The sequence below is a fragment of the Furipterus horrens genome, unplaced genomic scaffold (genome assembly GCF_987537825.1).
Source record: "Furipterus horrens unplaced genomic scaffold, mFurHor1.1.pri manual_scaffold_6, whole genome shotgun sequence".
Classification (NCBI taxonomy): domain Eukaryota; kingdom Metazoa; phylum Chordata; class Mammalia; order Chiroptera; family Furipteridae; genus Furipterus; species Furipterus horrens.
The window spans coordinates 175,902,966-175,929,322 of record NW_028327176.1 but is presented as its reverse complement, the minus strand read 5'-3'; the positions used below and the strand labels follow the sequence as shown (position 1 = coordinate 175,929,322).

The following is a 26,357-nucleotide window of genomic DNA, read 5'->3' as shown; positions in this document are numbered from 1 at the left end:
TAGGGAACAAACTGGACATGGAAGTAAGACTGATACTTGAGATTTAGTTTGGGAAATTGTAGTACATTTCCATCTTTTTTTCTTAACCAATATTTTATTAAAAAGATGAACATGCTTAAGTTAAAAATATAAACAAAAATAAAAATCACCACAAGTCATAAAGTGAAAAGTAGACATTCCTTCCTGCCCCATCCCTCTGACTCCCTGGTCCTATTTCTACTATTTAACTCCTACTAAAAGCTATTTGATATCTTTGCATAAATTTTCTGTTTATTGTCTGTTTCTCTTTTACGCAAATGGGATTATTAAATACAGCCAAGGGTCCAATAAACATTTTTTTATATTTAATCTTACTATCTTCTGGACAAGTTTTATACTAGTACTCATAGCTGTACTCCATTTTTTAGATGGCTGAGTGTTATGATGGAGCCATAATTTATTTAAGCACTCCTTGTATACAAATCTTTGTGCACTTGTGCAGGTACATCTGTAAGGACAGATTCCCAGCTGTGGAATTCTGGGCCCAAAGGCATGAGGTTTTTACTTTGATAAGCACTGTCACCTTGTCTACCCAGGAAATCATGCAGCTTTCATCGTAATGGACACACTTGAGCATTGAAGTTCTCAGAACCCTCTGCGTACTACATTAGAAGTTTGCTTATGAAAGTTGAATATCACTTAACATGTAATAGTTTCTAAGTTGTCAGGTTCTCCACAGTCATCTGGAGGACTCCTTGACTTGCTTGTGATGTAAATTTCCTAAAAAGGAAATGTACTCTTTTAAATACTCAAACTTATAGGCTCAGAAAAACAACATAACTCTGCTATTCCTCTGCTGTTCCTCTACTCTTCTCAAGTTTTTACTATCTAAGGGATTGGAACCAGGCTAATTGTGTTTAAAAAAACAAAACAAAACTAAGTTTTGTTCCATATTACTCTTAAGTTTTTATAACTTTTTCTTTTTGAATGATTTTTGACACCGCGTCAATATAAGGTTACTGCTTTATTACAGTGTATTCTAAGAAGTTACTTGCTTTTATTCTTTAGGGCACGTAGCATTGTGGGCTCTCATACAAATGAGCTTTAAATTGACACTTGCGTACAGCAGTGTTGTGATTTAATATATAGGACAATTTTTCCTAACTGGATTTATTTTCTACCCAGGAAGCGTCAAGACAATCATGCCTATGAGACATCTAAACCATTCAGGTAATCATTACACTTTTAAACTGTTCCTAAAATATGTTTTGTTTTCCATATTATGGAGGTTTTGTAATTATTTATTTATCTTGACTTTTCTGCTTTCTCCAAAGTTCTGTGACAATCTTCAATTCTTACAGGCTTAGTCAAGCTCTACTAATCACTGCTTTTAAGCTATAAATACGTCTATATTGTACATTACATATTATGTTATGTATTTACATTTATATAATTATATATTTATAAATATATATTTTGTACTAATCTATAAAATATATCTGTATAAAGAAATATGTGCACCAACATGCAAGTCATAGAACTTGGTTAGAAATAGCTCTAAATTTATTTTAATGAAGGCTTTTAAAATTTTTATGATTTTATAAATAATATTTATCAAAAGATTTTGCTTGGAATTATTTTCTAACCAAAATTAAGGTGTATTTAAAAGGATGACAACAATTCACGCATTGAAGAGATTTATGCTTTTGGTTTCGTGCTAAGTTTGATATTAATATCCTTTAATTATGGAAACAATGTAATGGCCATAAAAAGAACTCCTTAGAGTAAAAATCATTTTCAACATATCTAATTTCAGGCTGGTTATTTAGGATTGGTTTTGATTTTCTCCTTGATAGCTGTTTTGACAATCTCTTTGTATTTCTTTTTTTTCCCCCAGATCATTTTATCGTAGTGAAACTGGCAATTGAACTTTGCTCTAGTTGATGGGCAAAATTTCTTCTACATTATTCATCATCCCAATTTCATCCTAACTGAAAATATTCAAATGCCATAAGAAATTTTTATAGATTTACACTTAGCTTTTGGGTGGACATTGCTGCAATGGAGAGAACTGTGTTATAGCCCAAGGGTATTGCCCATAGACTACAGGCTGGGTGTGAAAGGATCCCAAGAGAAGGAGTGCTCAGCAAGTTTGCAGACACCTGGAACATGGAGGCAAGCAAACTTTGAAAAGCGCAGCTTTGGAGACACTCCATGAGTCTGCAGGGCTTTCCAGCGAATTAGCACGTAAGACCTTGTGTAACAAAATGGACACTGGGGACGCAGCTCTAGGACAAAAAGCTACCTCAAGGTCTGGAGAAACCGATACAGCATCAGGTAGATGGAGACAGGAGCAGTCACCTATTCTTAAGATGAGCACTTTCGGCAGTCAAGAAGGACAGCGGCAACCACAAATAGACCCGGAGCACATCGGAAACACAGCCTCAGCACAACTCTTCGGTTCTGGGAAACTGGCCTCCCCTAGCGAAGTGGCACAGCAAGTCACGGAAAAGCAATACCCGCCGCCCCGTCCGAGTCCTTACTCATGCCAACATTCACTCTCTTTCCCTCAGCACTCATTGCCGCAGGGGGTCATGCACAGCAGCAAGCCACACCAGAGCCTCGAAGGCCCTCCGTGGCTTTTCCCTGGCCCTTTGCCGCCTGTTGCCTCCGAGGACTTGTTTTCCTTCCCTATCCATGGCCACAGTGGTGGTTATCCTAGAAAAAAGATTTCAAGTCTGAACCCTGCTTTTAGCCAATACTCCCAGAAAAGTATTGAACAGTCAGAAGAAGCTCACAAGAAGGAGCACAAACCCAAGAAGCCCGGCAAGTACATTTGTCCTTACTGCAGCAGGGCGTGTGCCAAACCGAGTGTGCTGAAAAAACACATCAGGTCCCATACTGGGGAGCGGCCATATCCATGTATACCTTGTGGTTTCTCTTTCAAGACAAAGAGCAATTTGTACAAGCACAGGAAGTCACATGCCCATGCAATTAAGGCAGGCTTAGTCCCTTTCACGGAATCAGCTGTATCTAAGTTGGACCTAGAAGCTGGTTTTATTGATGTAGAAGCAGAAATACATTCAGATGGTGAACAGAGTACTGACACAGATGAGGAGAGTTCTTTATTTGTTGAGGCCTCTGACAAAATGAGTCCCGGTCCTCCGATTCCGCTGGACATTGCAAGCAGAGGGGGATATCACGGGTCATTGGAAGAATCATTGGGAGGCCCAATGAAGGTGCCAATTTTGATTATTCCTAAAGGCGGGGTTCCTTTAGCTAACGAAAGCTCTCAGTATATTGGCTCTGATATGCTACCCAATCTGTCTTTAAATACCAAGGCTGATGACTCTCACACAGTAAAACAGAAACTTGCACTAAGACTGTCAGAGAAAAAAGGACAAGATTCTGAGCCATCTCTAAACCTTCTGAGCCCACACAGTAAAGGAAGCACTGACTCTGGTTACTTTTCTCGCTCAGAAAGTGCAGAGCAGCAGATAAGCCCTCCAAACACGAATGCAAAGTCTTATGAAGAAATCATCTTTGGAAAATACTGCCGGCTTAGTCCCAGGAATACACTCAGTGTTACAACCACAAGTCAGGAGCGTGCCACAATGGGCAGGAAGGGTATGATGGAACCATTACCTCACGTCAACACCAGGTTAGACGTCAAGATGTTTGAAGATCCCGTTTCACAGCTGATCCCAAGCAAAGGAGAAATCGATCCCGGTCAGACAAGCATGATTAAATCCACCAAATTCAACAGTGAGTCCAGACAATCCCAGGCTATTCCGTCATCTGTCAGGAATGAAGGAAAACTTTACCCTGCAAATTTCCAAAGCAGCAACCCAGCGCTCTTAGAAGCTCCTATGGACTCTTCCCCGCTTATTCGAAGCAACTCAATGCCAACTTCTTCAGCAACTAATCTAAGTATCCCTCCTTCGTTGAGAGGGAGTCACTCATTTGATGAGAGGATGACGGGCTCCGATGATGTGTTCTATCCGGGGACTGTGGGACTCCCCCCTCAGCGCATGTTGAGAAGACAAGCTGCATTTGAGCTCCCTTCAGTACAGGAGGGGCACATGGAGTCCGAACACCATGGCAGGATGGTAAAGAGTATCTCAGGTGCATCCTTGAAGGAAAAGAAACTGATTCCTGGGGACAGGGCTGCCTATGACTATGACATCTGCCGGAAACCTTACAAGAAGTGGGAAGACTCTGAAACACCAAAGCCAAGCTACAGGGACATTTCCTGCTTAAGCTCTTTGAAACATGGCGGAGAATATTTTATGGACCCCTCGGTGCCACTGCAGGGCACACCCACCACGTTTGGAACTACGTGTGAGAATAGGAAACGCCGGAAAGAGAAGAGTGTAGGAGATGAGGAGGACACCCCCATGATTTGTAGCAGCGTCGTAAGCACGCCCATGGCCCTAATGACTTCAGATTATGACCCCAAGTTGCAGGTACAGGAAGGCGGAAGAAGTGGATTCACGGTGGCCGGGCACGACAGCACTTCTCATGGTCACGCTGAGCGCTTTGACCCATCTCGACCCCAGCTGCACTCTGGAAGTGCATCTCTAGGGTCAGAGGAGTTACCATCCGCCGCTGATTCAGACAAGATGGCAGACCTCGGGGGCAGGAAACCTCCAGGAAATGTGATTTCTGTGATTCAGCACACAAACTCGCTGAGCCGACCCAATTCATTCGAAAGGTCTGAGTCATCCGATCTGGTGGCTACTGCACAGGAGAAAGCCTCTTCGCCTTCCGAGACCTGTGACAGTGAGGTCTCAGAAGCCCCAGTGAGCCCAGAGTGGGCTCCCCCCGGGGAGAGTGCGGAAGGTGGGGGGAAGCCGTCCCCTCGCCAGCAGGTTCAACAGCAGGCGTACCACGCACAGCCCAGGCTGGTTCGCCAGCACAACATTCAGGTCCCCGAGATCCGAGTGACGGAGGAGCCAGATAAACCAGACAAGGAGAAAGAAGCCCAGAGTAAAGAGCCAGAGAGGCCTGTGGAGGAATTTCAGTGGCCCCAGAGAAGCGAGACCCTTTCCCAGCTCCCAGCTGAGAAGCTGCCACCCAAAAAGAAGCGACTGCGACTTGCAGACATGGAGCACTCTTCCGGGGAGTCCAGCTTTGAGTCCACAGGCACTGGCCTCTCGCGCAGCCCCAGTCAGGAAAGCAACCTGTCCCACAGCTCTAGTTTCTCAATGTCTTTTGAAAGAGAAGACACCATTAAGCTTGCTGCACCTGGTAAGCAGGATGAGTTTGGGAGGCATTCAGAATTTTTGACTGTCCCTACTGGTTCATATTCGCTGTCTGTGCCAGGTCACCACCACCAGAAAGAGATGCGACGCTGCTCGTCCGAGCAGATGCCTTGCCCTTATCCAGCTGAAGTCCCAGAGATTCGGAGCAAATCGTTTGATTATGGGAATCTGTCCCATGCCCCGGTGGCAGGGACGTCAGCCTCCACGTTGTCCCCATCCCGGGAGAGGAAGAAATGCTTCCTGGTGCGGCAGGCTTCCTTCAGTGGTTCTCCTGAGATCGCCCAGGGAGAGGCCGGGGCTGACCTGGGTGTGAAGCAGGAGCAGATGGAACACCTGCACGCTGGCCTCCGGTCCCCGTGGCACCACGCCCCGTCCTCTGTGCTACCTCCTCTCCAGGCAGAGGACCCAGGGAAGCAGCTTGTGGGTCCTTGTGCCCAGCTGAGCTCAGGGCCACTCCATCTGGCCCAACAACAGATCATGCACATGGACAGTCAGGAGTCCCTGAGAAATCCCTTGATACAACCAACATCCTATATTACAAGCAAGCACTTGTCTGAACAGCCACATTTATTTCCACATCAGGAGGCGATTCCGTTTTCTCCAATCCAGAATACCCTGTTTCAATTTCAGTACCCTACTGTCTGCATGGTTCACTTACCGGCTCAGCAGCCTCCTTGGTGGCAGGCCCATTTCCCACACCCCCTTGTGCCACACCCTCAGAAGGGCTATGGCAAGCCTCCTTTCCAGGCAGAAATTCATCCCAGCTATTCCTTAGAGCACGCTGCAGAGCACACTGGAAAGAAGGCCGCTGATTATGCACACACAAAAGAGCAAACTTACCCGGGTTATTCAGGAACATCAGGGCTACACTCACAGAACCTTCTTCCAAAGTTTCCATTGGACCAGAGCACCAAGTCCACAGATCCTCCCTCTGAGCAGGTTCTTCAAGAAGATTTCGCCTTGGCAACCACTGGGCCTTTGCAGTCCTTACCTGGAACAGTGGTGCCTGTTAGGATCCAGACGCACGTCCCGTCCTACGGGAGTGTCATGTACACAAGCATTTCCCAGATACTTGGGCAGAACAGTCCTGCAATTGTCATATGCAAAGTTGATGAGAATATGACCCAAAGAACACTGGTAACCAATGCAGCCATGCAAGGGATAGGGTTTAACATTGCCCAGGTGTTGGGGCAGCATGCAGGCTTGGAAAAATACCCCATCTGGAAAGTACCTCAAACCTTACCCCTCAGCCTAGAATCCTCAATTCCCTTGTGCTTACCTTCCACCTCGGACGGTGTCGCCACCCTGGGAGGCAGCAAGCGGATGCTTTCTCCTGCCAGCAGCTTAGAGCTCTTCATGGAGACAAAGCAGCAGAAAAGGGTCAAAGAAGAAAAGATGTACGGACAGATAGTCGAGGAGCTCAGTGCTGTGGAGCTGACCAACTCAGATATCAAGAAGGACCTCTCCCGCCCACAGAAACCCCAGCTGGTTCGACAAGGCTGTGCTTCTGAGCCAAAGGACAGCATGCAGTCGAGGTCCTCTTCCTTGTCCTCGCTGTCCCCCTCCTCATCTCAAGACCATCCCTCTGCCAGCGCGCCCCTGAGGGGGCCATTCCCTCCCAATTCCAGGGCGCCCTCTCTCGGGCAGAAGTCCAGCGGGCCTTCTGAGAGCAGAGAGTCCTCGGAAGAATTAGATGTGGACGAGACATCCTCTGACATGAGCATGAGCCCACAGGGCTCCTCATTGCCCCAGGGAGACAGTCAGCTGGAAGAGCTAGGAAGGGGCCAGAAGCCACCTGTTGGCATGCTGGTCCGCATGGCCTCCGGCCCAAGTGGGAAAGTGGCAAACTCAACACTGCTTTTCACGGATGTGGCCGATTTCCAGCAGATTCTTCAGTTCCCCAGTCTGCGGACAACAACTACTGTGAGTTGGTGCTTCTTGAATTATACAAAACCCAGTTATGTGCAACAGGCCACCTTCAAATCCTCGGTTTATGCTTCATGGTGCATTAGTTCCTGTAACCCAAACCCATCGGGATTGAACACCAAGACCACTCTGGCTCTTCTGAGATCGAAGCAAAAAATCACTGCAGAAATCTATACTCTGGCTGCTATGCACAGGCCTGGAACCGGCAAGCTGACGTCATCAAGTGATTGGAAGCAGTTCGCTCAGGTAATGGATTTGTTCTGAGAGCATTCTGTATTGTGGATTTGATGGCTGAGCAGAATACATAGTATAGGACAGTCTAAAATTGCAAATAAAATGAAGGTCAGAGTTGAGAGAGCCCTGTGCAGCACTGGGCTTCCCCGTGGGTGAGAGAAGCCACTGGCATGAACTTAGTTATGAGGGTCTCGGGGAGAGTCCCAGCCACAAAGTAACTCTTTCACCCAGGTGCTGTGAAATTCTATCTCAGGGACTAATTCCTCTGGGTTCTTCTCCCTCCATACCTGTGTTAATGGCCTCTAGCGGGTTAGCTTTTCTTTTGATGTGAGGAATTCTGGAAATTGTGAAATGCCAACATAGAGGGGGAGTGGACACCGAAAAAAGACATCACAAGAGGGGCAGGGAGTCAGGACTGAACTTTGCAAACTTTGGAGGGCTGGTTCCCATTGACAGTACTTTTTACTAAAATTTATTTTCTGTGGTTTTCTCCCAAAACTGAATTGCCCAAGGGACTAGCTGGTTTGTTCAAAAAATGAACAATTAATGCCTTACATGTGAAGTTATAAAAATAGTAACAAGGAGCACTTGGGAATTTATGCTAAATTATTAAAGAAGCAAATGGAGGATTTAAAAATATATTTTACTTATTTCAGTTACCACTTCCCTTCAATAATTTTTGAAAATATTTCCTTAATTAATAAAGAAGGCTTTAATTGCTACTTCAGAATATAAAACATATTTTTAAAGTTTTTCTTAGTGTTGCACAGTGTAAGTGCTAAAAGCAGTAGGTTTTGAAATAAAATGCTGAATTTATTCAGTAGACAGTGTTATTCTTTCCTGGTTTTATTCTTGTTGTCCCTTATTTTATGTCACCAGCCCGTGGTCTTTTAGCATGGGGTTTAGGCTAATTTTCAGAGATCACAGAAGAGCAGGATATGTGGGCTTCCCCTTTGTCTTAGAGACAGCATATGAAGTGATTCTCTCTTTTTGTCCTACAGATGAAACCTGATGCGCCCTTTTTATTTGGCAGCAAACTAGAAAGGAAACTAGTGGGAAATATCTTAAAGGAAAGAGGGAAAGGAGATATTCATGGAGATAAAGACATGGGATCCAAACAGACTGAGCCAATCCGCATTAAAATCTTTGAAGGAGGGTAAGGAAACATAAGGGCAAGTGTAAATTATTCGGTTTTAAGTCAGAGCATATGTTCCTGAATGCATGGAAAAAATGCTATGTACACGGGGTGGAACTGTAAAGCAAACTCCTTTTATATTCACATTCCTGAAGTCCGGCTGGTAATAGATAATGAGTTCATGTCCCTGCTTTCATGACTTGCTTTTAATGAAAATGTCCCCACTGCATATGGTCTGAGCCTCTGCTTTAAACTTTTATGTCTCTAATGTAGTATGACGTTGACCAAGGGGGTGGACTCTTGGAAATTTTATTCTTCAGTATCATTTTTGTGGACATTTGTTGTGTTATTAATGAACATATTTTAATTCTATGCTTACAAAAATGCAATCGTGTACACTCATGTATCATCCTAGGAACTAGTTAATTGGTTTGTTTTATTGCTTTTATTATTACCTAAACTCCAGACTATTGGGATTTCTCCAGTTTCTTCAATATCCTCTTTCTGCTTCACGATCCAAGCCAGGGGACCACACTGCATTTCATTGTCATGCTTTCCAACCTCCTCTGGTTTGTGACAGTTCTCTGTCTTTAGGAATTTCTTTTTAAATGTTAAATTCTGAAGGGTAGAAGCATAAGTAATAAGGTTCAATGACTCTGTTGTCTGTATAATTAAGAAAATTTACACATACGTGTAGTGTCTAGTTTTAGATTTCAATGGAAATGTATCTTTTATCTAGTCAGTGGGAGAAAAGCCTAGATTTTTGCATTTACAATTAAAAATATATATTTAAAGCGATTAACTACATTTAGAAGATTATGATGTAAGTAGCGTTATCTGTACAACACATCTATAATTTACATATTTCCATCAGCATGAATTTATTCCAATTATATTTGGAGGACAAAATAATGTCTGTTTGACTATAAAATGTTGACTGTTTAGTGATGTAAAATATTGATTTCACACATAGATTACCAATTTGGGGATGGATGATTGAAATTGACTTCCTCCTAAGCTTGTCTAGTATTGGAAGGACGTCTAGTATTTTCACTATAACCACAGTTGTATGTAGTCACAAGGCTTGTCTCAGTATTTTATGACATCCCTCATCTTTTAACACAAATGAGAGAAATAAGGTTTTATCTTTCCTCAGAGATTGAGAGGTCCCTGTGACCGCATCCACCGTCTTCCCTTCAGCAGTCTTCTTCAGAGCAGATGCTCTTGTACTAGAGTAGAGAGACCTCCCAGTCACCGTATGCTGTGGGGGGCCCATCTCCACTAACAAAGGGCATGAGTGAAAAAGCGTATGTGAACATTTTATTGTTGTGTTTTGATGATCCAAAAGGATTGGAACAGAATAACAGTTATTGGGGGACAGGGGGAGAAGTAGGAGAGAGTTTAGTAAAGGAACTAGTATAAATGATCCATGAACATGGATAACTGGGCGGGGAATGACTGTGGGAGAAGGGGTGGGCAGGATGGAGGGAGAGCAATGGGGGGCAAAATGGGACAACTGTAATAGAAAAACAATAAAATCAAATTAAAAAACCAAACCAAAACAAAACAAAAAACAAAAGGATTTTGCCTATATTTCCTTTTTGCCTCCTTTCATTGCCCCCCTTTGTGGGCCTATGTTCCAAAGATTTCTAAATCTACGGCCCAGCTTCTGCCTGGTGGTCACCAGGTCCACTCCAAGCAGTGCATTGTCAACTCTTATTTTGGTGATTGTAAAGTGATGGCTTAAAAAAATTAATGACCAGTTGTTTAAGCATATGTGTTTCTTATCTAACTTATAGTTTTAAAGTTTAATTAAACATACCCTTAATTGTTTTCAAAATGTATTTTCATATGAAATAGATACAGGGGTCTGCAGAGTGTATTGGTAAATGTTATATTTGTTTAGAGTTTTCTAATATACAATTCTATTTTATACAGAACTTTACTGTATTTATATTCCAGAAGCAAGTTATTCAGTTAAGACATTAAAAATAAAATCATATTCTTTGAAGGGGAAATGTATTTTCCATCAAGTAGGATGATGGGCTACAATAAATTTAAAGTATCCTTCCCCAGAGAAAATTAGCTTTCTATGAAATTGTTTTATTCCATATTCCTTAGATAATTTTATCTGCTTACGGGCACAGAATAGTGAAATTGAAAAGTGAAAGATATTTTGCATCTTTAGGTCCTTTTCTACTGTATTACAAAACAAATGTTAGATAAAAGAAAAGTTTAAAATAGTTTTGAAGAACAATTTGATGTTGGAAATTCTTATAAAAGGGGACAGATTTAAAGTAGCAGGAAGCATACAAAATTAACTGTGCATTTTAAAATACTACTTAATTCTTACCTGGATTGGTACTAATCAAAAAGTAGATAATGTCAACATTAAATAGTATCTATAGCAGAGTTAGTATTTAAATATGTGGATAGATTCCTCTCACTTAAAAATCCTTCAGTGCATTGAATGAATGAAGTTGAACTTGTTCTTATTCCTTATGATGGATTAGCTAGGACAAATGGAGAAGTCTGCAATGCTCCTGAAATGTAAAAAAACTGTAAATCTAGTGCCTTTAAGTCAATCCCCAGGGAATTGAGGTATTTTTGTATGTCAGTTTACCTTTTGAAGTTATAAAAAGGACTCATCCAAAGGAATGGAATATCTTTCCAAGAATGACATTAGACCCATCATTCTAGACTAGCTGTGATTTAGGAGATAGTAATATTCATTGATTTATTCAATTGAATGCTAACCTACTCCATAAAAGATCATATTTCTTGGTATTCTAAACAAAATGTGATATTTGAGCACTGGGTAGGTTTCTTCTGTTGATTATCATAGTGAATACCTAAGACATTACTCATCTAACTGATTTAATTAGATATTCTTTCATAGCTCTCAATTAAATCTTTCTGGAAAACAATGCAAATTTAATTGAAAAATAGAATCTCTAGTTTTCATTATATAACAGTACCTTCCACAAGCCACTTGAAATTTAGACACCACATGTATACACAGACAGATTCATGGTCCTTGGGAGGAGCAGATAAAATCTGTAGATAACAGTTGGTGAGCTCAGCTCAGCCTGTGTAAGCTAGAAATTTCCAAGGCACTAACACGACAGGATTGTGAAAATAGAGTAGAAACTTGCAAAGAAGAATTCTATTATCAGTTATATTAATTTTAGAAAATTTAGAAGGCTATATGTGTTGCACATTCACATTTTAAATGATGTAATGTTAACAGCTGATCTATGATGATTTGAATATGTTGGTATAACTTTTTGGGTGTTTCTTGGTTAGAAGTTTTACTGGAATCCAAATGTACTAAGGCACAGCTCTGCGACGCCTTGAGGCTTATATAAGCCTGTTTGAACATCTATACCAAGTTCACCTATTTACACTTACTAGAAGAGCCAGTTCCATGTTGAACTCCATGTAGAAAAAATTACATTTTGTTTACAATGTCAAATCTGTTATCTAGTTCTTTCAGGCATTTACTGCATAAATTTTATAGGCTTCATAGAAGTTGCATAATTGTAAAAAGTCTCTCATAAAAATTTTCCATGCAAATGATTAGCTTTTGTTTCGGGGGGGGGCAAAAAATGGAATTTATTGATTAAAAAGTTTTTAATGTATTCTTACATGTTTACACTTCAGTCACCTTCAAAGTACTCTCCATTTGATGCAATACACCTATAGAGGCATTATTTCCACTGTTCAGAACAATTTTTGAACTCATTGATTTTGATGCCTTTTAGTGCTTCTCCTGTTTTCTGTTTCACCTCTTCCACATTGGCAGTATGTTTCCCTCTGAGGACTTCTTTTCATTCTGGGAAACAAAACAAAAAAAGTTTCTCCAGGTAAAATGAGTGAATAGGGAGGATGGAGCACCAGGGTCATGCTGTTTTGGTCAAGAACTACTGAACGTTCAGCACACTGTGGGCAGGTGCACTCATAAATCATCCATCATGACATAGGCAAACGCGTTGAAAAAATCTTCAAAAAAGACTTCACTGAAGCCGAACGCAGCCTCTCATAACAACACCAGCTGGTGCACTAATACAGATGGGTTCCTAGAACACACCTAGTGGGGGAAGCCTGTACTACAAGGGGTCCGCCCTCTAGAAGTTAATTCCATTTTGTGAGGAGGAGAGGGTCCCCCTCATATAACATGCTGAAGTACTTGAAAAGACACTGAATTGCCTTTTTTAAAACAGGTATAAGTCAAATGAAGATTACGTATATGTCAGAGGACGTGGACGTGGGAAGTACATTTGTGAAGAATGTGGGATTCGCTGTAAGAAGCCGAGCATGCTCAAGAAGCATATCCGCACTCACACTGACGTCCGGCCCTACGTGTGCAAGCTGTGTAATTTCGCCTTCAAAACGAAAGGTATGAGTCTGTTTTTTTTATTGTTTTAGAGGCAAATCACTGATTATGGCTACCTCAGATTCCAAATCCCATTTTATAACTAACTTTCTTCGACAGTAAGATGGTTCTGTTTGTGAAAATATGCCCCCTTGAAATTTATTTTCTCCCTCGTGTAAGTGATCAAAGGATGTCCATGAGACAGTGAGGCCCCACGTATGACTTAAGTAAGAGCGGTAGAGTTGGACCCAGGCCTGTGTCTCCAAAGGAAGTGGCTCAGTATTGCCTGGGTACCTCTTACTTCATGTCGGAAATGTGATGTGGTCTAGATAGCCTTTGCACCAGCATTGGAGTACTGCAGGGGGGCAATCCATGCTGTGGCATTGGGAAAGCAAAGCAGCAGCTGGAGAAAAAGAACAACACGTGCCCACGGTCAGTTTCAAGGTTATAAATAATGTAGAAATCCACAGACTCCCAGGTGGGCCCCTCCATCCACAGCTGCATTAATTATGCATAGAAATTTGATAGCTCCGGTTCTGTGTATTTATCAGCACAGAGACAATTTCTCACTCTCAGGTCACAACTGTTAATCTGATAAAACTAGGACTTGATTCGAAATGATATTCTGTCTTTTCAAAAACAAGAAATCCGTTTTTAACAGGTCGATTTATATGGAAGTAAAGTTGCTTTGATTATGTCTCTATCATTTTATAAAATCATGAAAATGTTCATAAGCCCAGTGTTTTCAGAATGCAAACAATAGTGAAATACAGGTGGTTTGACTTTTGTAGAAGCACATGTTACTGCTTTACTTCTACAAAGTACTAATGGATCCTATAGATACCTACCCACTAACCTCACATCATTTTCCAAAGATTTAACTTCAAATTTGCATACCAGTTGATCTGCTCCCTACACATCAAGAAAAATAAAATAATCTTTGGTAAAGAAACGTGTACTTATTTTCTCTTATAATCAAAATCCTGAATTGTCTCATGGGTTTGTCAGAAGTATCAATGTGCAGCCTCTCAATATGTCTGTTTTTTTCTTTAATAACAAGGTATCTTTATTACAAGAATACCTTCTTTGAAGCCAGGAAAAGGGGGAAGGAGTGTTAATTTGCATTTCAAAAGAAATAAACATTAGGTCCTTTAAATACCATTCACTTTTGCACAGTCAAGCCTTTTGTATAGAATTTCACTAAGAGACTTCCTGGGAGATAAGAAAATATAAATTTTAATTTTAGAATATACTGCAAGTCTGCCAGTTATTACAGCTGATATAGCGTCACTGGACATACAATTTGTCTGCAGGTAGATCTGTGTGAAACACTGGGTGAGAAAACACATTTTAAAGATTATTTTTTTTAATCAAATTAAATTTGCCTCTGAACCCTTGTCCTGGAGCTTAGCAGGAAATAACTCATTCTCAGTCATCATTTGAGTTTCCTAGTCACCCTTTGAGAATGTGTAAATGTCTCAGAATCTTCAAGTGAGCAAAATATTCTGGGAAACCCTTCAACCTTTCACCTCTGGCTGAAATACGAGTCCTAGCCGAGGTCATTTGAGCTCAGATGAGGAGAGCCTGGGCTGCTCCTTCAGCCCCCCACCACCACCCCGCACCACCCCCCCTATTCCACTCCCCTCTCCTTGCTAGAACCCCTTCAGAAGTTCAAGAATTCCGTAAACCAAAGCCACGGTGGGGTTGTTTCAGAGCCAGATTTCTAACTACAAACTTCCCCTAAAGATTAGAGCTCAAAGCCTGACCACCAGCATGAAACGGGTGGACAGCAAAATACAGAAGAAACACATATTAAGATCTAAGTAAATTATCTTGACATACCTAACATCCACACCTACCCACATACACAATTCTTTGCTCCTGTGCAAAAGCAGATGATTTCTATTAATTCATAGATATATTTAATTAATGTACAGATTTTAGAGTTCTCAATTTATGTACAAAAATGTTTGAGCCTTTTAAAAAAATGTAGTAACATAAGTAAAATAATAAAGAACAGTGTCCCTGTTTAGAATTGTGACTCATATATTACATTAATAGTAAACTAAACAGCCCTACGAGGGAAACGAACTATTCAGCAAGCTGAGTGTTCCCACCTAAATTCAATGAGCCTATTCTTAAAAATAAGGCATTTGCTGGTAGATTGCTAAAGCAGCATCGAAGGGCATAGACAATATCATGGCCCTTACAACCGAATTAATTCCTAGGTCTCTTTTGATAATCTATATATATGACATGGAATAGTGTATTTTTACATAGATCCCCTAAATCAAAAGTGATTGTCTCAATGGTTTCATAGTTTCTCACATTACTTATAGCAAGTATATGAATATACAGAAACATACACACTTGTATGTATACACATAATTATATATATATGTCATCATAACACATATTTGGTGTAAAAACCTTTCTTTTTTCTTAGAATGATGGGAGTTCAGATAAATACAAAGGGGGTATCGCTGCACCAGAGGGAAACTGCTCTCATAAAGGTTGCTAACATATGTCTGACAGATAGGTGCCCAATACTGAGACTAACATTCCATATATGTCGTTAGCTAAATATTTGTATGGTTCTTTGAATTCATTTACAGGGTTGCCCCTAACATAAGTTTGGATTTTTTTTTTTTTTTTTTTTTTTTTTCTGGCTTGGTAGGATTCTGTGAGCCTAATGTATATCTGATCATTGCCAGAAGAGCTGGGGTCTGGTGGGTGGGTATGTTGATATTTCATTCTGAAGTTTCTCGGAGATGTGTGACCCAGGTTGGCTTGATATGGAGTATTGGAAGGCTGGCCCATGTGGGTCAAAGATAGTAGATCATTTCTCAGCCAGGAAAGCTTGGGATTGCCAGTCATGCTTGGAGCCTACTCTTGAGAAGATGTGACTCAACTCGTACAAATCCTCCAAAAGGAAGAAAACTTGAGATTGGGCCAAAGCCCTCACTTGCTGATCTCTTCAGAAACCGGACTGTCTCGCTTGTTTGAGGCAAGGGTAGTGGATAGACACAACTCTCTGTTATCCCAAGTGAGTTCATGCCACACTGAATTTTGGAGCAATCATTACATTGGGGCAACAGATTAATTTCTCTCACTTATCTCTGTCTCTCCAGGAAACTTAACAAAGCATATGAAATCTAAAGCACACATGAAAAAATGCCTGGAGTTGGGAGTCTCCATGACTTCAGTGGATGATACAGAAACCGAGGAAGCAGGTATTTCTAATTTAGTTTACTGGCCACTTCACTATTCATGATGCAGCTTCGTGATAAAAATAAGTTTAGGTGTTTTTAAAAAAACTGATCACATTTCACTGTATTACATACTAAATATAGAAAATAAGCCTGGCACTGAGTTGCTTGAAAGCTTACTGAGAAGAAGTAAATGCATTTCAATTGAGACCTCAGAAGGGGGAAAGGTCTTACTATGCAAATATTTCTATCTAGGACTATAAAAGAAATATAATGGCACTTTTGTTGTGATAGTGATTTAAATTTTACAAAACTTTCTGGGAGATTTGGAAAGCATTTCAGTGTCTTAATTTTCCTGTTACGAGGAACTCTGGTGGAATAAGGAATTATCACTAACCTCGATAGAAAACCTGAGGGTCAGACAAGCCTCCTGCGATACAGCACTTGCACATAAGCTTATACCTCTAGCGACCAGTTGTTGCTTTTCTTCTTCTTCTGATGTCACCATTTACAACATTATACACCCATTGTTGAGGGTTTTCTTTGACTGGTGTGATGTCTGAGATAAAAGGCCCTAGTCTGGAGTTTTTATTATTATAAGACGGGGAGGAAATCAGATAGGCACATAAAAGCTGAGAATCAGTGCAGGCTCCCAGAGGTAAGTGGCCAGTGAGTGTTGCAGGAGTGCAAAGATGGACCTACCTCCAGGGGCTGGAGGGTTGAGGAAAGCTTTTGGAAAACAATGGGCCCTAAATTAGCTCTTAACTGTAATATGTGGATCTTGATCTCCACTGTCTTTGTTCAATTGCTGCAGAAACTATGGAAGATTTGCACAAAACAGCTGAGAAGCATAGCATGTCCAGCATTTCAACTGATCATCAGTTCTCCGATGCCGAAGAATCAGACGGTGAAGATGCAGATGACAATGATGACGACGATGAAGATGATGATGACTTTGATGACCAGGGAGATTTGACACCAAAAACCAGATCAAGAAGCACCAGTCCTCAGCCTCCTAGATTCTCCTCCTTGCCTGTGAATGTTGGTGCCGTGCCCCATGGGGTTCCTTCAGATAGTTCCCTGGGACATTCTTCATTGATCAGCTATTTGGTTACTTTGCCAAGTATTCAGGTTACGCAGCTTATGACACCAAGTGACTCCTGTGAAGATACGCAGATGACAGAATACCAGAGGTTATTCCAGAGCAAAAGTACAGACTCAGAGCCAGACAAAGACCGGTTAGACATACCCAGTTGTATGGATGAAGAGTGCATGCTGTCCTCAGAGCCCAGCTCCTCTCCAAGGGACTTCTCCCCCTCAAGCCGCCATTCCTCACCAGGCTATGATTCTTCACCCTGTCGAGATCATTCACCAAAGAGGTATCTGGTACCCAAAGGAGATTTATCTCCCAGAAGACATTTATCACCCAGGAGAGATCTATCACCCATGAGACATCTTTCGCCAAGAAAGGAAGCTGCATTGAGAAGAGAGATGTCACAGAGAGATGTTTCACCAAGAAGGCATCTGTCCCCAAGGAGGCCATTGTCACCTGGGAAAGATATCGCAGCAAGAAGAGACCTCTCTCCCAGAAGAGAGAAAAGATACATGACCTCCATAAGAGCACCATCTCCCAGAAGGGCTTTATACCACACCCCACCATTGGCCATGGGGCAGTATTTGCAAGCAGAACCAATTGTATTGGGGCCTCCTGTGAGTATAAGTAACTTTCTCTTTTTAATACATAAGACATAGCACATGGGAACCTCGTAATAACACAGTAATGTGGAATTTATAACATGAGTCTCTCGCGTGGGGAAGAGTGAACTCGGTTACTGTAAATAGCAGGAAGACATTTGTATCTTAAGCTATTGTCAGTAGCATGGCTGTGGCACTACCCCAAGCGTAGTAGTGTTGCATCAGAGTAGTGCATTCCCGCTGGTAACAGGTGAGGCCTTTCTAAATGCTTTCCAAGGTTTACTAATTATAAACATGAGCTGAGACTTCGGCGTGAGCAGAAAAGATAATGTCTTTGGGATATCATGACTGCTTAGACAGACAGTCTTGGGGGAGACTTAGTTGTCGTAGTTATATAATTCTTTGCTAGGTAAGGATTCCGATTCAGATATTAGCCTTGACTTTTTTTTCTTTTTTAAATAAATAAACTCATTACCTTGCTCATAGTGAGTGGACACATGAAATTAGTGAGGGACCGGGAGAAGAGAGAATGGCCCCCTTGGCATGTTTGTAACTTAAGAGCATGAACACGTATGCTTTTCTTGCCACTATTATCACCTCCTCTAACCAAGGGCCCTTGCTTAGTGATACGATGGCCCAAAGAGAGTGGGAAACTAGGAGAGCTAAAAGGGAAAGTCTCAGAGGAGTTCTCTACGGTACCCCCTCAGTACTCAATAAAGGTAACAGTAAAAATCATGAATTAAATTTAGGCAGAAGGTTTCATGCAAATCCATCGAAAAGCACAGGCCCTGCCTCCTTCCATAGCACGGGAGACCTTGATGTCTCTTTCAGTTTGTGTAGGATTTCAAAAGATGAATGGAGCAGCCACTGAGCACAGACAGAAATGCTACCTCTGGAGCTTGTGTGCTTCAAATGTGATTTTTTGTTTCGCGGTCTCTGTTCTTTGCTGTTCTCTCTTTGCTCTGGATTTCTGTCATGTGGGTCAGCCCCTCCCTTCACAGCCAAAGGAAGCACTGCCAGCTGCCAGCTCTGTCTTCTCACTGCCCTGGTGGCCAGCTTCCTCCCTCTTACCACCTTTTCACCAGCCTGAAGCATACGCTTAGGTTGTCAGTTTTGAACTTCAGGATAGCTCCCTGATGCATTCCAGTCCCCTCCCCGCAACACCCTCTTCTCACAGGCCTGCCCCCAGCTTAATCTTCAGGGTGTAACTACTGCAGAAATAATTTATTTGCTAAGCTAATAAACTAGCTGAGAAAGAGGAGGTACATTTCCACAGGTTTTTGTGTCTTGGTAGTGTTAAGTAGAAAGAAGCGATCTTCTGAAGTTAATGCTGTTGCCGAATAAATTAAGGGTGATGAATCCCTCAGAGGCCAGGGTACCGCATCTGCGGTGCAAAATGCTTTCTCTGGTAGAGAGACCCAGCAATGCTGGTGGAGCGTGTGAGATGAAGCTCTCCTTTTCCGGTAGTGGGCAGGTGGACTGAGACTGGGGTATTAGTGAGATGTTGGAGCACGTCCAGCCCATTGCCATCACAAAAAATAAGCCTTTCGTGCCGACACACTAATGTTATTAAAAAATAGTAGCACTCCCAATCATCTCAGGCAAAGGGATTGGAAGAGTGGACTAAGGGAGTTCATCTGATTTTCAGATATATGCCCAGTTCACCTGGATATTTACAAAGCCCAAGTGCTGAGCCTTTGGTCTATTATCCAGCTTAATTATCGTTGGAGAATGTGTAGCCTGCTGCTTAGTTTGCATGATCTGAGGGAATAGGTCTGGGAATCCTCCCTGAAGCAGGGGCAGTTGGTCCCAAACACTTTTATGCTTTATCACACTGTGATTCAGGGGCATGGGAGTTTTTACCTTTCTGTGATGTGTGCATTAGATCCCTGTAGCCAGAGCAAAGTAGAATTGGGGATACTCTGAGAAGTGTTTCTCCTGATTGCTTTATTTGATGAGTGCTTCCTCCTTTCTGAATTATGTTTAAAAATATTAAATTGGAATAACACTAAAACAGTCCTTTTTGATGGAAATGCTATTAGCAATACCTTGTCTTGTTGCTTGACATTGGCCAGGGGCTCACAAGACAATGAGCATGGTGTGAAAGGACCTCCTAGCTCAGCATGATACATTCCTTATCTGGTTCAGTCTGAGCATTGGCCCCAGGGAGCACATTTGGAGGGGATGATGTGCAGTTACTGGGATCCTACTACCCTGCAGTTTCTGCCCTAATGCCCTCGGGTTAGTTTCAGTTTTAGGCTGGATGGATGGCTAGATAGGTAGATAAATAGACAGACTGATAAACAGAATGAAAAAGGAATAGCCTTTTTCATTCAGTAAATATTTTTCGAGAGTCTATTATATGTGGTTCAAGAATCAGGGTGAAAATTGTATGGTATCTGTCCTCATCTTTTCTAAGTAAAAAACATTTCTTTTCCATTTTTAAAGGTTTGATAAATAAATAGCAAGGAGACAGAAGAGTGTTTTGGTTCTTGGTACGTAGCCTAGGTGAACATTGCATCCAATGAAAGAGCCCACATTCAGTCCTGTCTGCTGCTCTCTGTGTGATCTTGGGCAAGTCGCTCCATCTCTTGGCAGCCAGGGAGGTGGGCCAAGCAGATTTCTGTCCTGGAAAGAACTTGCCATTCTGCTATAAGGAATGCAGTCAGCTGACAGCTTCCTGCTGCCAGCTCCTGCAGGATACACCTCAGTTTCTAAGCCAAGGCCATGCTCTCTTCTGCAGCCCCAGCCAATGACAGAGCTCAGATGGGTCACAGCTGAGCTGAGCACCTGCTTCCTTTCCTGTTCCCTTCACATGCATTAGCTCATCTGTTCCCACCCCCTCCTCCACACACACACACCAATCAATGAACCTCTTCCCTACTGACACTGTTGAAAAGATGAGTGGGATAATGTATCGGATGCACACACACACACACACACACACACACACACATAAATATACATACATTTAACACAGCCACATATGAATTCCTTATCTGTAGTTCCACATCAAGACAGGAATTTTGTTCATCATATTACAACAATAAGGCCCAAGTTACAAAACAAAATAGGGTTGCAATGGAGTAAAAACCAAACTAAGAAAACTTTATTGAGAGTTCATTTGGAGGGTGAAAAAAGGGTGAATAGGAGGAGAGAGGAAGTGCGGGAAGTCGTTACCTGATAGGAGTCATGCTGGTACACTTACTTCTGTGGTTTTAATCATTTAATTTCTGATGAGTAAAAGTCTGAATGTGACACTTGTTTTCTTAATGCAAATACAATTTTGTTGGAATTTGAACATAATGAATGAATCTTAGTTTTATAAGACGCCCATTATGCCCTTTGAAGGCCTAGAAAGAGAGATGTCCCATTACGTGAGGTAATGTCTCTCAGTCCTGTAATGGGACGTTGCTCTCTCTCTCTCTTTCTCTCTCTCTCTCATTAGGACTATGCAGTGCCCATCACAGGATAGCAACCACAAGCAAAATACAAAAATAACTAAACTACATTTTATTTTAAACTTTGAATCTGTAACAAGTGTGATCAAAAGAAGATTCATGTGATTATTTCCAAAGATTATTGTAGGCATTATAGTTACTCAACCTTGACTGATATTTGATGAAAGAAACATGCCTTTTTTTAAACCAGAGCCAATACAAGAAGGATTTTTTGGTAGCTTATAACAATTTTTTCTTATACCACAAAATTCTTCTCTTACCTAGCTTATTAGTCTTGGTGATTATATGATTTCTCCTGCACTTCCAGGACAAATCATTTGTTTCTAGCTTGAATAAGTGAAGCCCAGAGCAGGTTGAGGGCCAAGTATGGCACAGAGTAGCAGAGGTGATGCATAATTTATCGTTCCTCAGCCAGTCTCACAATCTAAATAGAACTGGATGAATCATTAATGCTATAACGCATACCTTGAGTTTTGGAACTGAAACATTCACGAATTGAATTAGAACATTTTTTGTCTCTTTCCAAGATTACTACCATACTTGACACGTTTACATCTATTTGATTTTAACTTCTCAAAAAATAAGAATAAACTGAGTCCCTTTAGGATGACAGTCCATTAAAAGAACAAATCTCAGTAACTGAAACCAGATAATCTCATTAAAACCTGATAATCTCACAGTCTAAATTGTGTTGGCTACAGAAATATTTATAGAAAATATGTTTTACACTTTCCACCTGAGACCCTGAAATCTGGAACTCTGGCCCCCAAATTTAAGTATCTTTAATTCATTAATGTGGAGATGATAGGCAAATGGACGTAATAGATAGTCATCTTTACGCCCCAGCTATGTATTTGAGTAAGAGTTGTAACTAGGTGAAGTACTTAATGTTATCTGCTTATCTGATGGATTGATAGTTTCCTGTACAAAAACTGGCCTTGATTTGTGATTTGATGAAAACTCTGGTTATCGACCTGGATGCCTCTTGGGCAGGAATTTATTCCATTAGACCAATAACTTGCACTTTGGAGGGATCAATTTGTGTATCACCACCATTTTGTCATATGCTCTGTAGAAAAAAATTTTTAAGTGCTAATTTTCAGGATTGTTACTTTGCTTATACTTATCAGCACTTAAGAAAAATACTAAAATTCTGCCCAATATATAAACAAATGGTAATCTTCTTACTTCCTTTTGAATTTAAAAATCTATTATTAGTGGGGTTTTTTTGCTCAGCAAACTTTTTCTAGTAATTATACATTATTTTCTTTTCATTTTTTTCTTATGAAAAAAAGCAGAGCTAAAAGGTGTGTCTCTGGACCTAGTAAAAAAACACATACATGTTTTATCACATTGCTGTTTAAAAAGAAAAGTACCTTTTTGAAGGACAGCTTCATTCACAGATTCTAAAAGACAACTGAGAACTCTCTTGAAAGTGAAAAATGAATAAAAGGATTAGTCAGATTTAAAGTGTTTTGAGTAAGTGAGTGAATGAATGAAGTAGCTCGACCTAATCATGCAGAGTCGTGGATCCTAAATCTTGTGCTGTTTCCCACTGCAGAATTTAAGAAGAGGATTACCTCAGGTTCCTTACTTCAGTCTCTATGGAGACCAAGAAGGTGCTCACGAACATCCAGGCTCCAGCCTTTTCCCTGAGGGACCTCATGACTATGTCTTCAGTCATCTTCCACTCCACTCTCAGCAGCAAGTACGAGCTCCTATCCCCATGGTGCCAGTCGGTGGGATCCAGATGGTCCACTCCATGCCGCCGGCCCTCTCTGGTTTACATCCTCCGCCCACGTTGCCTCTGCCAATGGAGGGCTCTGAGGAGAAGAAAGGAGCTTCCGGGGAATCCTTCGCTAGGGACCCTTATATTGTTTCCAAGCAGCACGAGAAGCCATCGCCTCACCTTTTGCAGTCATCTGGTCTACCTAGCATGCCGCCCTCTCCTCGGCTACTGATGAAACAGAGCACTTCAGAAGACAGCCTAAATTCAACGGAGAGGGAGCAGGAGGAAAATATACAGACTTGCACAAAAGCCATCGCCTCCCTCCGGATTGCCACAGAAGAAGCCGCTCTGCTCGGGGCAGACCAGCCAGCCCGGGGGCCGGAGCCCCAGCAGAAACCCCCGGAAAGTGCACACGTTAGCATCAGACACTTTAGTGGGCCTGAGCCAGGCCAGCCCTGTACCTCAGCTGCCCACGCCGACTTGCACGATGGTGGAAAGGACAATTCGGGCACATCACAGACTGCACTGGCGCACTCCACGCTTTACAGCAAAGCTTGTGTGGACGACAAACCGTCCGGCTTTCACGGCAGCCAAGAATCACCTGCAAGCACAGAGGAAGGCAAAGATCCTTCCTCAGAAAAGAGTCAGCTACATTGATCTACGATGCATGGGGACTTTTCATTTCCACATTTTCTTATTTCGTTCTGTTTTTCTAGAAATAGAGGTAATCGAGTTTATAGCATGCCTGTCCTAAGTTACAGTAGTTTGCTATTATATATACTTTTGTTACAGCAAAAGAATTAGGTAAATTAACAAGTCATCATGAGCCTGACCAAAACAAAATTTGAAATTAACCTATGGGGTCTGGTACTTTTAAAACTGTACAGATGTTTGTGCCTTTTCTTTACTTTGCTTATATTCTTATAAGCATTTTTTAGCAGTAATTTGTACATATTTTAGAATTTGTGTATCTGCTTTGTAATAAATGTAATTTCTTTCCTTTTTTGGACACTTGGATCTAAATGATGTAAAGCAAAACAGCATCAATATATATGTGAGGTTGCACTAAAACATATTTTTATATGATTAAAACTGAACAGCTTTTATGTACAGCTCTGATTCTGTAATACTAATATTTATTTACTTTGTTTCATAAATTGTACATTTTTTCTTAATGTTGTGGATTGCTTTTCTATGTGAAGCATGGGATTTACTGTTGCGTAACTAGAACAAAAATGTATATTGTAAACAAGTTATTTAAACTAGAGTATCTTATTCTGCACTTATGCATTAGTTTAAAAAAAAGATAAAGGATGTATCAGTCAGTTCCTAACTCTTGTAAATTTTTTTGTCTCTTGTTTGCTGGATTGACTATAACTTAAGTGCTGATTGTGATTTTAAACTGATAGTACCGTAAAGCATTAAAGTAAACAATGTGCTATTGTGAGTTTTTTCAAAGCTTTATAAATCAGTTATAAATAATATTAAAAGTATTTGGTCTTATGTGAACATGTTGATCTATATACTCATCTAAAAATATGGGAAAACATTCCGCCCCATGTAAATATGTACAAGTGCATCACTGGTACAATTTTATGTAACTCAGTTGGATACTAGGTTGCCACAGACCTATGCTAGGGTGTCTTTAAAAATTAAAGTGAAAAAGCACATGGGACTGCGTAGAGCTTGGTTATCGGCCGGCCCGGTGGCTTGGCAGGCAGTGCTGTGCGCTGCCCGTGGAGAAGACCTGAGTTTAGAGATCTCCTTGGTTCTCGCTGCACGAGACAGTGACTGGAGCTAAGGCTGTTTCAGAGGGGTCGCACTTGGACTCCGAGGGGTGGTTGTGGAAGTGAGGAAAAGGCATGGAGACCTTGCTGCCCACAGCCCTTCCCATCAGCCAGTCCGCACGGTGACAGGGTTGGCATCAGCTTTAGGGGAAGCCACTTGACCCTTTGGAAAAGGGGAAGAGTGTCACACTTCTGGCTATCTCAGGGGCAATGGGAGGAAGAAGCTTTCTGGGGAAAAGAACTTGTGGGAGCATGATGTCTTTTGTGTATAACATTCACAATGGGCTTTGGTTAGTGGCGATTGTGGGCAGAGCCTTTGTAGGTCCAGAAGAATGGAAGAAAGGGAGGGTACAACAACATGTGCATGCACACACGTGTGTGCATGCACACACACAATCTGGGTTATCTTTGTGCTATATAGTGGATTATAATTCTGTGAAACCAAGTTTGTATATTGAATTACATTAAGGAGTGTTCTTTAAAAAGAGAAATAAATATACAATTACATGCTTGAGGTGTCTAGTTTTTATGTGTGGTTTTACATTTTAATTTCCTGATTTTTTTCTAAAGGAATTTTGATGCTGCCAACATACCATCTGTGTTTTTCATTGCCAGGCTCTGCCCATGCCGAGGTATGCTGATATGAATGCTTTTAGCAAGTGAGAAGACAGTCATTGGCTTCCATATGTCACCAATTAAGACAGAGAGTGGTCACCACAATGTGAGCTCTAGACATGGAGTCTTTGGAACCCAATTGCGGGCACTGACAGAATACACTGTATCTGAAAAGAGTCATGAATAAAACAAATTATCATTTTCCCTTCTGCCTCCCTCTCAGTATGCACACGTATCTGAAATTCCACTGGAGGGACTTCTTTTTAATTTTTGTCAAGGTGACTGGAGGCAAAAACCAGCTGACATACGTATATCATAAAATACCCACATATCACAGGTTTTTATTAACAAAAGAGCAGAACCATTTTAATAATGAAAGTAGAAGTTCATTAAAGGTCAAAATCTATTAGTATTGCCATTATAAAAGCTTCATCTTGGTGGATTTACAATATAACTATTTTTGTTTTATGAGCCAGACTGTCTTCTTAAAGTATGTTTTACAAAGGTGAATTGAAGGTCAACATAGTCAGCCAGCCTAATCTGTCTCATGGAGAAGAATCCTTGAAACATTCGATTACATAGAGTAATGTGTATGTATTACTTCTCCTTGGTGTGCATGTGCACATGTGTGTGTGTGTGATTCCAGGCCAAATCAAATAACTCTTTACTTCCTCTTCTGTCTAGTTTATCTCACCTATTCACTCATTAATAAAACAGTTTTTGAGTCCCTGGTATGAGCTGGGTACTATGATAGGCATTTAGGTCGAGTAAGAGTATTCCTGCCATGAAGGAGCTCAGGTAAATAAGAAATACATTATGTGAGTAAATGTGAACAACATGATAATCGTGCTAAAATGAAGGTGTGTTTGGTGTGTTTTGTAATCACAAAGGAGAATCCGCACTGAGAATAGGAGGAGGGGTAGGTAGGCTTCATTACAGAGGTGGCCT

General features: G+C 41.3%; 1 protein-coding gene across 1 annotated transcript; it reads left to right on the top strand.

The window, feature by feature from the left end:
- Positions 1-2,186: 2,186 nt before the first annotated feature.
- Positions 2,187-25,301, top strand: HIVEP2 (HIVEP zinc finger 2). The gene is made up of 6 exons (XM_090279924.1): positions 2,187-7,415; positions 8,405-8,559; positions 12,762-12,937; positions 16,045-16,146; positions 16,937-17,832; positions 22,840-25,301. Exons 1-6 carry the CDS (start codon positions 2,247-2,249, stop codon positions 23,662-23,664), a joined length of 7,323 nt encoding a protein of 2,440 aa, XP_090136050.1. The 5' UTR covers positions 2,187-2,246; the 3' UTR covers positions 23,665-25,301.
- Positions 25,302-26,357: the final 1,056 nt, after the last annotated feature.

Excerpts from the sequence above, each read along its gene's own strand:
- HIVEP2 (XM_090279924.1), top strand. The coding sequence starts at position 2,247 with ATGGACACTGGGGACGCAGCTCTAGGACAAAAAGCTACCTCAAGGTCT. Across the intron at positions 7,416-8,404 it reads ATTGGAAGCAGTTCGCTCAG|ATGAAACCTGATGCGCCCTT; the intron begins GTAATGGATTTG and ends TTTGTCCTACAG. Across the intron at positions 16,147-16,936 it reads TACAGAAACCGAGGAAGCAG|AAACTATGGAAGATTTGCAC; the intron begins GTATTTCTAATT and ends CAATTGCTGCAG.